Raw genomic sequence first — 10,484 nt, 5'->3', positions numbered from 1 at the left:
AGATGAGGAGACTGGATAATATGCTGGTTTACTATTTGCCCAACAAATAGTAAGGAAGGCTGAAGCCCAGGAGACCCAGACACCCAAACCCTTTCTGACAAAAGTGGGTTGCAACTTGCAACCCTGCTGTGCAGACCCACCCCCTGTGAATCCCGATCCTTCTGTAAATTCTGACCCATTTGGGGAAAAGGTAGAAGGAGCACCTAGGCAAGTCTTGACAAAGGACATGATGCTACCAGAGCTGATCCTATGTGACAAAATGCAAAAAGTACAGCACTTGAATATCGATGTGCTGGATACAGGGCCCCCCTTCTTAAATTCTATTTCCTTGAGAGAAGATTCATGTATGGGAAATGGTACAATACAATCATATATTTTCTTTTGTTTTATTGCATTAGTCTATTCTTTTCGTTGTCTTGGGTTTTTTTTTAAATTGTATTGGAAATAAACAACAGTGACAAAGTATGCAGATCCTCTTAACTAGACTGTGCCCCCCTCCCTCATACACCCAGAAAAGTTTAGCTATTTCCGAAACATGGATAGGTAGGTGCCTGATACCAGGTCAAACCATTGGCTCATTCTGTATTGTCAAAACTGACTGGCAGCAGCTCTCTAGGCTTTCAGACAGACAAAATGTCAAACCCTGCCTGGAGTTCGAACTTGGGATCTTTTGCATGCATAACATGTGGTGCTATGGCCCTTCCCCAAGTAACCCCTCCATGCATGTATAAACGATCCATTTATACAGGTGCTATGAGTTATGTGCCTTCATGTCAATTACAGCTTATGGCGACCCTATGAACTGGTGACCTCCAATATGAGTATGAATACCCCCCCCCAAATCACTGTATTCATTTGTGGGTATTACATATGTATCAGAGTAGTAGGGAGCTGTGGAAATGTATCAGTTATCTCAGTACATTCACAGAAGTAAACAGAAGCACAAAATCAGAAGATGAAACACAATGCATACAGTTGGTTGCTAAACTACAAACGTGGCTAATTGGTAGCCTTCCAGATGTTGGACTCCAGCTCTCATTAATGTTTAATGTTTTAATGTATATATCATTGGTGTTTATACTTGTCCACCACTTAGAAGGGTATTTTTGCTTTAAGTGGTATATAAATGAATTAATAGTAGTTACTACAGCTAATGGTCAGGGCCAATAGGAGTTGTAATCCATCACATCAGGAGGACTGCATGATCCCCATCTCTGCCCTAATACATGCATGGGTAGTGCCTTGACATATTCTCTTGTGCCTTTCATAACTGTTGCATAGAGAAGGGCATAATCACTGCAACTCCATAACGACAAAAGCCAGCAGCCTTGTTGCACACAGTTTTTTAAAGGCACTGGAATCCTTACATGCACAAAGGGTATAATCCAGAGTAAATTAATGCATGCTCAAATTTCATTATAATGAATAGGATTTGAATTGTGGGGCTTTAAATCCTAAATATATTATCAGTGTGGCTTTGGTGTTCCTAACTTATCTCTAGGTAGATTAGGCTTAATAACTTAAGCTAGATGACGGAGAGCCTCCAACTTGCATCCTCTGATCGTCACAGCTGAATGGCAATGATCTGTGCAATACAAGCTGATGATTAATTTCTCAATACTTCCAAAATATCTGAATCAGCATAATCTTAATATTTCTAGCCCTCATGTTCATTCACATATAAAAGCGAGATTTATTCGGTTATAAAACTGGGTTAATAAAATATGGAATATAGCTTATTTAAACTAATGTATTACAGAAGAATGTATAAAGATCAACAGTCAAGTAAATTTATAGAAAGATGGGGTTTAATTTGATGATCTAGAATGATACATAGCCAGTCATATATTTTCTTTTGCTCTATTGTATTTGTCTATTCTTTTTATTGTCCAGGGTTTTTTTAAAAATGTATTTTGTAAAAATAAATAAATAAAAATGAAAATAAAATAAAATGGAGACTCATGTAATATGAGTACAGAGTTCCTGGTAATCAGGCAATTTGTAATTGTGTCTGTGGGATAACAGATTTAAGAGAAAATTAATCTGTGTGAGAATGAGCCAGGTGCAATAAAGATTTACAGCACAATCCTAGGCAGATCTTCTCTAAAATAAGTCCCACTTAATTAAATGAGACATACTCCCAAGCAAGAATGAACAGGTGACATATCCACTTACTTGGGATTAAATCCCATTGAACTCAATGAAATTTACATCTGAGGAGGTAAATTTATGCTTGAATACTTAGGCTGCAATCCAATGCATATTTATGTGGAATTAATTCCTTGAAACAAATTGGGACTTCCTGGCATATTTATTTTGAAGTATCAGGCTACACAACAGGTGAGTGTGTATGTGTTCTGAGGAGCTTGAGAATGAATGCAAGAGGCTTTCTTGTAGGGACCATGTGTGAACAGGGACACACATATTGGTATAGAGCCTCTATGCAGTTTACTGAACTGTAAAATTGGAATGAGACTATGAATCTAAACAGCATCTAGTCCAACCTCACCACCCCCACCTCATGCCAGAATAACTATAGAACAGAATCAGACAGAATCATCTATTCACTACTCTGACCGTTGTTGTGCCTACAAACTGACTTGCATACATATAGCAGGCTTGAATGGCATACCCCATGGCCAGTCTACTTTGAAAGGTGAGATGGGATGCATTTCTGATTGTGGTGGAGTAATGTTGTATCAGAGGCAATAGAAGTCTTACAGTGCAATGCTGCACATGCCTACTCAGAGTAAGTCTTGTAGAATTCAACGGTACACACCAAGATTGCAGTACCAACCAATGTGGGAATAGTCTGGTCTCTTCAGATTATATTTGAGAGTTAACTGTGCATTGCAGCTTTAGGGTGTGGACACAGAAAGGATCTCTAGGTTTTTCTAAAGAAACAGACATGTTCAGTGATGAACCAGGAAGGTAGGCTAGTTCTGAGAGCACAGGGCCTGATCCAGCCAAAGTTAAGCATGCTTTTAAAATCTAACTGATTTTGATGGGAGAATGAAGCGCTGACATGTTTTTTCCTACTGAAAATTAAAAGGACCCAGTCTTAGGTAAATCAGCCAGTGCTAAATTCTCCCACTAAGTGGGACTTTACAAAAATGCTTGCTGGATTGGGCCCTATGTGTATTTTGTCTGGAGAAGTATGCATATGCACATTGTACATGGATTTATTTGACTATTGTCATTTGCGTTGGAGAAGAGAGTGTAAGACAAGGGTAGCAAACATGATGACCTCCAAATGTTGTTCAGCTCTAACTCCCATCAGTTGCAGGCAACATGGTCATTGATTAGGGATGATGGAATTTTCAGTCTGACAACATCTGACAGGCACCATATTGGTGAGTCCTGATGTAAGAGGTGTGTGTAGGATCTCTTTGTGCAGCATCAAGAAATGTAAATGTGCCAATCTGGGAAGAGATCTACACATTCTGAAGACAAGCATACATAGCAAAGGGATCTGTGTAGGTGCAACGTGTAGATACAAGTGGTGTGGCTTGCTTGTGCTGGCTTTTGCAGCACACAGTTGTTATATATCTGTTGGTAGAGACAAAAAATGGGCATGTGAGGAATGCAGAAACCAGTAATGATTTGAAATTAATGCTGATGAAAGTTAAAGAGGAAAGCACAAAAGCAGGACTACAGCTGAATGTCAAAAAGACTAAAGTAATGACAACAGAAGATTTATGCAACTTTACAGTTGACAATAAGGACACTGAACTTGTCAACGATTATCAATACCTTGGCACAATCATTAACCAAAATGGAGACAATAGTCAAGAAATTAGAAGAAGGCTAGGACTGGGGAGGGCAACTGTGAGAGAACTAGGAAAGGTCCTCAAATGTAAAGATGTATCACTGAACAGTAAAGTCAGGATCATTCAGACCATGGTATTTCCGATCTCTATGCATGTATGTGAAAGTTGGACAGTGAAAAAAGCGGATAAGAGAAAAATCAACTCATTTGAAACGTGGTGTTGGAGGAGAGCTTTGCGGATACCATGGACTGCGAAAAAGACAAATAATTGGGTGTTAGAACAAATTAAACCAGAACAGTCACTAGAAGCTAAAATGATGAAACTGATGTTATCATACTTTGGACACATAATGAGAAGACATGGTTCATTAGAAAAGATGATAATGCTTGGAAAAACAAAAGGAAGTAGAAAAACAGAAAGGCTAAACAAGAGATGGATTGATTCCATAAAGAGAGCCACAGATCTGAACTTACAAGATCTGGACAGGGTGGTTCACGACAGATGCTCTTGGAGGTCATTAATTCATAGGGTCGCCATAAGTAGTAGTCGACTTGGAGGCACATAACAAGTGTGTGTGTGTGTGTGTGTGTGTGTGTGTGTGTGTGTGTGTGTGTGAGTGTGTGTGTGTGTGTGTGAGAGAGAGAGAGAGAGAGAGAGAGAGAGAGAGGTACTATGCAGCTCACAGCATGCATAGGGGCGAGAAGTGTGCAGAGAGGACACCTATACCTGACAGGGGTGTTTGAGAGAGAGAGAGAGAGAGAGTGTGTCATGGGTGTGTCTGTGGCTTGAAAGTGTGTGCGAGCAGAAGATCTCCGTACCTGTGGGTGGAGCGCGAGGCCAAGTGCGCTCAGGGGATCTGCGCGAGCGAGCTGTATGGCAAGTTGTTGGGACGGGCGGGGGATGTGGGCGAGCGCGCGTCTCCTTCTGGGCAGGGCCACCGGGCCGCGGGGTGTCTCTCTCGCTCTCTCCGCTTGGGGAGCGAACGCGAGAGGAGCGCGGAGCTTTCGCACGGCAGAGGCGGGGAAGCGCGCAAGGGGCTGTCCCCACGTGCCGCTGACGCTGCCGTTCGGTACCGCCGGACCGATCCCGGGCTATAAAGCCGGGCAGGCAGAGCTCGAGCGGGCGCCACTGGCTGCGGACGGCGCTGGCTCCGGGGGCGAGGAGAGTGAGCCGGGCGCTCCCGCTTCCTCCCAGAGCCCGGCGAGAGACCCCGGCGAGCCGCTCCTCCTTTTTGGCTCGCGCCCCAGGACTCGCTAACTAACTGCGCGGCATTTCTCACTCCAGCCTCGGATCCGCGCGGCCGGCACCGGGGAGCAGAAGCCGGTCTCTCCTGTTGCAGCTCCTACCTGCCTTGCCTTTTTCGCTTCTCCGGGGGAGCCTCCAGGCGAAGGTAAGCGGGACTTTGGTCTCCCAGCCCCAGGGCTTTGACCGGCTTTTTGAGGAGCCCCTCCCTTCCAGGCTGGACTTGCTTGAGAGTTTGAGGAAAATGCGGAAGGCGGGATCAGCTTCGCCCCGCCAAGCTGCCGGGAGATGAGCTAGCTGGGCAGCGGAGAGCACCGCAGACTGCGCGCTTCGCTGGCCGGAGGAAGACCCGGCGACCACGGAATCGGAGCCGATTCCTTCCCCTTTATATGGTTGCTGCGCCTCTCGTCAGCTGTAGCAAAGGGGGACTATGGAAGCTGGAGGCAGCCGCTGGGACTGCTGATTGGATTAAGACTTCTCGCTGCCCTCCAGGATCAGACTTGCTAGATCCACCCAGACTCCCCCCCCTTCTCCTCCTGGCAGGGTGTGTGTTAGGGTCACATACACCAACAGACTACAGAGCTCAGGTTGATGTTTAACCTAGAGATCCCGTTCACTGAGAGGGGGGGATTCGCTTCCCTGGCGCACCTGCACCCCCAGCACATGGATGGCAACGGGAGCCTGAACGGGAGCGATGGTGGGGAGAAAGAAGGCCTCCCTTATCCCTTGTACACCACCTTGGCCCTTATCACCCTTGCCACGCTGCTCATGCTCTTCACTGTCTTTGGCAACGTCTTGGTCATCATTGCCATTTTCACTAGCCGGGCCCTCAAGGCCCCTCAGAACCTCTTCCTGGTCTCCTTGGCCTCAGCCGACATCCTGGTGGCCACGCTGGTTATCCCCTTCTCTCTGGCCAATGAAGTGATGGACCACTGGTACTTTGGCAAAGTGTGGTGCGAGATCTACCTGGCCTTAGATGTGCTATTCTGCACCTCTTCCATTGTACATCTCTGCGCTATCAGCCTAGATCGCTACTGGTCAATCACCCAGGCCATTCAGTACAACCTCAAGCGCACACCCCGCCGCATCAAAAGCATCATTTTCCTCGTCTGGGTCATTTCGGCCGTCATCTCTTTCCCACCGCTCATCTCCATCATGAAGCAGGGTGATCCTGACAGCCAGCAAGCCAAGCTGAAGCCAGAGAGCAAGGCACCCAGTTGCAGCATCAACAAAGAGACGTGGTACATCATCTCTTCTTGCATTGGCTCGTTTTTTGCTCCCTGCCTCATCATGATCCTGGTCTATGTCCGTATCTACCAGATTGCAAAGAGGAGGACTCGGGTGCCTCCTGGCCAGAGAAGGGAGGCCGCAGAGAGGAGGCAGAACGGGCTGGCAGATAAGGAGGGCACGCCTGCAATGACCAAGCTGAATGGGGAGAAGGCAGCAGTGGCAGGAGGAAGCCAGGAAAGGGAAGAAGTCAACGGCCTTGACTTGGAGGACACCTCCTCCTCGGAACACAATGAGACTCCTCAGGCCAGGAAACAGGAGAGGCCACAAAGAGGCAAAGGTAAAACCAAACTAAGCCAGATTAAGCCTGGGGACACTTTGCCCAACAGAGCAGAGGAGGAAAGGAACGCAAAAGCTTCCAGGTGGAGGGGCAGGCAGAACCGAGAGAAGCGCTTCACCTTTGTGCTGGCGGTTGTGATTGGTGTTTTTGTGGTTTGCTGGTTCCCTTTCTTCTTCACCTACACGTTGACTGCTGTTTGTAAGAGCTGCCCCGTGCCTCATACCCTCTTCAAGTTCTTCTTCTGGTTTGGTTATTGCAACAGTTCTTTGAACCCTGTCATCTATACCATCTTCAACCACGACTTCAGGAGATCCTTTAAAAAGATTCTTTGCAGAATAGACCGGAAAAGGATTGTGTGAGGAATGGATCCAAGTCTGTTTGCGAGGCTGATTTTCTTAAGAGAGGCTCAGCTCTGGCTGGGCTTTGGAAGTGGGCGGTGTCATATTTGACCTTTGACTCCTTAAGGACTTCAGGTAACAGTGGTGCACAGCCTTGGCCCAAGTGGAGATGCTTCTGCCCCGTGGTGGATTTAGAGACTTCTTTGTAGGTATGGTTTCTACAAAACTACAAGCCTGACTTACTGCAAACTGAAATGAACCAATTTGGGATGTGGAAGGGAAGCAACAAAGATGAAAACATAAGTCATATATTTCAGAAGCACTTTTTCTATTTTTGCCCTTTGGACAAGTTGTCCCTGACATCCTTGCAGAACGACAGTATTGCATCTTTGAGATCTGTACATCGTTACTTTTTGTAGGAAAAAACAGCTTTGAAGCAGCTTTAAATATTTCTTAAGAACTTGAAATATGTGGGGTAGGGAAATCAAATTAAAAAATGCATCTGAATGGACCTCTGGAGCCATCTCATCAATCTACATAATAGTATTAAATACCAGGATTTCCAATGTGATGTTGGATTTCTGGCTATAAAAACTGGTAACATAAGCTTGACAATGTTTTAGTATACATCCTATATTTTTTTTAAAACCATGTGTTGTCTTTTTTATGTAGTATTGTTAAAAAGGCTTTATTTCCTCTTTTGCCATCAGCTGAAAGAAACAAACATTAAAAGTTTCACAACTGAGAAACATAGTACCTCTTAAAATGAGTTTCTTTTTAACTTGTGATGCTCAAGACCAATGGGTTTTTTAAAGAGTTAAGAAAAATTACTCTTCCTTTGACATTAGTCCACTGATATATGTTCAGTGCTAACTTATTTCCCTTACCTGTGACTGTAAATAGATAATATGATAGATGCAATCCTTTGTTTAACTTTACAATATTACCTGATTTGCATTGATTTTTTATTTGTGCTAGACATCTGCACAAGAACACTTCTTTCATGCACAAGGACACTTTGGGGTATGTGGGGTGTTTTTTTTAAATAACCATTCAAATGATAGTTTTCATTCTTCTAACTTCAGGCTTGGTTTATAAAAATGTCCTTTGATTTGTCCTAGGGAATAACAAATTAATGGTGTCATTCTACACCATATGGAAAAATATTCACATTAACACAGGAGAGAAAGAATTAATAATTTGTTAATCATCCGCCCCCCCGTAAGTCTACTGCAAATAATTTCTTTGTCCTGTAAGACAAGTATCCTGAAGATTATTAAAAGGTGGGAAGGCAACTGAGGACGTCATTTAAATATTATGAAAATATTTTTATTTAAATAAAAACTGATCACAGTAGTTTGTGGTTGGTGATAGTGGTAAAAACACTTGAAATTGTAAGGTTGCCTGACTTTCCTTATTTTACGAGAAGTTCCTTATTTGGATGAATTTGCTCTTTTCCTAAATATTTTATTATTCTGCAGAACATTCTTATTTCAGACCACTCCACTTCCCCTAACTCTGAAAGAACAGGCATCCAATCTCAGCAGTGCCTTTTATATTTGAACCTGACAGCCCTGTTCAGTTGAACAAAACAGAGCTGTCAAATGTGATGCTTCTAGAGGAAGGGAAGGGGAGTTGCTTTTGAAAATCCAAAGTGTTACTTGTGTACAGCTTTGACATAGGTTTCTAGTTGGAAAACCTGATACAAAAAATTACACAGAGTATTTTAAATACAGAGCATACTTCCTATTTTTTTTTTTTTAGAAAAGAACAATTTTCCTGGGAGAGATGACTCTTCTGTAGAGAATTGTAGTCTGTTTCTAAATGTGCACGTGCACATAAATGTTTGTGCCATGGGGCATGCCAATGGCCACACCAGCACAGTCCTACAAAATGATGATCCTATGGGGCCTATTATAATCCTATTGCAAAGACAATTCAAGCTGCATTGACACCATACACTTAAAGCACATTTTTGCCTCCCCAAAGAATCCTGGGAACTGTAGTTTGTTCAGGGTGCAGGGAATTATAGCTCTGTGGGGGGTAAGCTACAGTTTTCAGGATTCTTTGAGGGAGGGAGGAAATGTGCTTCAAATATATGGTGTGTACACAGCCACAGTTTAACAATGCCAAGACAAAATGTCTAGAAATGTATCAGAATTCTGGATTGGTATTTGTTTTTCCCTTTATTTTTTAAACAGTGTGATAATACTTCTTGGCAGCAAGATGCAATTATAAATAAAGATTCCACTGTCATAATCTGTGTGATTTCCCCCACTCATTACAGCTACTACAATCTGACATGTCTGAATCTTAATTTTTCACTGTTTACTGTACAAAGAAGAGGATTAGACATAGAGAAATTTTACTTTCTGTTTTAGGTAAACTGCCTGCTTCCTGCCTCTGTCCTATGACATCTTGTGTTAGCCGAATAAGGTATTTTATCTGAGGCACATTACATCACCATAGCCTCTTGGTTCATGCTTTTATATGAGTGTTCCAGAGCAGACTGGCCACTTTAGAACTGGGATACTAGCCTCTGACAGTTTCCGGCTTGCAAGGAGTTCAACTGGATAACTAGAATTCATTTAGTAAACATGTTGTAATGGCCTGGGGAAATTTTTTTAATAAGAGATCCTCTTTTCCCAGTCCCTGGTTTGTCTTGAAACATTCTTAAAAATGGAAAATACAGTATTTTGAATCTGCTTCTTTGATACCAGAACAGTAAGAAAGCTACAAGGCTTTGATCCAGAAAAAGTTAAATGTATTTCAGTCTCAGTTAGTTGGTACACCTAAATTGTCTCTAGCTTCTGCACACATGCCTGGATGCAGTGATTTCTTATGAGTATGGTATAGCTGTAGTTTATATATGGCGCTCTAGTTCAAATGCAGAGCTCCCTTACCCATCAAAGGTGCTCTGATATTTCCAACAGGAGAAGGAATTTTGTATCCCTGTATGTTCTACTTCCATTGACATTTACAGGGTTGGCCACATCCAGGAGCTCTGTGCCTATGTGTGATGAAACACTCATGAGACTCTTCTTTTGGGGTGATAATTTTTAAGGCAGGATAAATCACAGTGTTTTAGACAGTTAATCAGGAGTAGCATAAGTAAGAAGTTAACTAACTTTTGCCAGAAGATTGTTTGAAGAATTGCCTATTTTTAGGATTTCACTGTTAAGTTAATGTATACATTCCTGAAACAAATGGAAAATATTTTACCTTGGGAAAAATACTGATTTTTCTGGAATGTGTTTTTGAAATTTTAATTGCGTCTGGTGCAGTCATCTTATCAATGACATGCCATTTGTGCTTTTTAAGAGAATGATACATGTAAACTGATATGGCCATAACGGATTTTTAAAAAAAACAAAATAAAAAGTTTACATATCAAAAAGCAGGCTTCATCTCAAGTTATCTGTATTTTCAGCAATTTATATGTTTTAAGGACTTATTAGCAAATGGGGAATTGACCTTTTAAAGTACATGCTGCACTCGGAGTTTGCATAAGTCACTGTTATCCCTCTTGTTAGTCTGAACAATGGCCTGGTTCATTGTACACTGACA

The 10,484-nt window shown here is 42.7% G+C and overlaps 1 protein-coding gene across 1 annotated transcript; it reads left to right on the top strand.

Annotated features, from left to right (window-relative positions):
- The first annotated feature begins 4,740 nt into the window (after nt 1-4,740).
- Nucleotides 4,741-10,263, top strand: ADRA2A (adrenoceptor alpha 2A). The gene has a single exon (XM_061636020.1). It carries the CDS (start codon nt 5,604-5,606, stop codon nt 6,936-6,938), a length of 1,335 nt encoding a protein of 444 aa, XP_061492004.1. The 5' UTR covers nt 4,741-5,603; the 3' UTR covers nt 6,939-10,263.
- The last annotated feature ends 221 nt before the right edge of the window (nt 10,264-10,484 follow it).

Source organism: Rhineura floridana, chromosome 7 (assembly GCF_030035675.1).
Source record: "Rhineura floridana isolate rRhiFlo1 chromosome 7, rRhiFlo1.hap2, whole genome shotgun sequence".
NCBI classification, from domain to species: Eukaryota; Metazoa; Chordata; class Lepidosauria; order Squamata; family Rhineuridae; genus Rhineura; species Rhineura floridana.
The sequence above is the reverse complement of the archived record's forward strand: the minus strand, read 5'-3'. Positions and strand labels throughout refer to the sequence as shown.

Excerpts from the sequence above, each read along its gene's own strand:
- ADRA2A (XM_061636020.1), top strand. The coding sequence starts at position 5,604 with ATGTTTAACCTAGAGATCCCGTTCACTGAGAGGGGGGGATTCGCTTCC.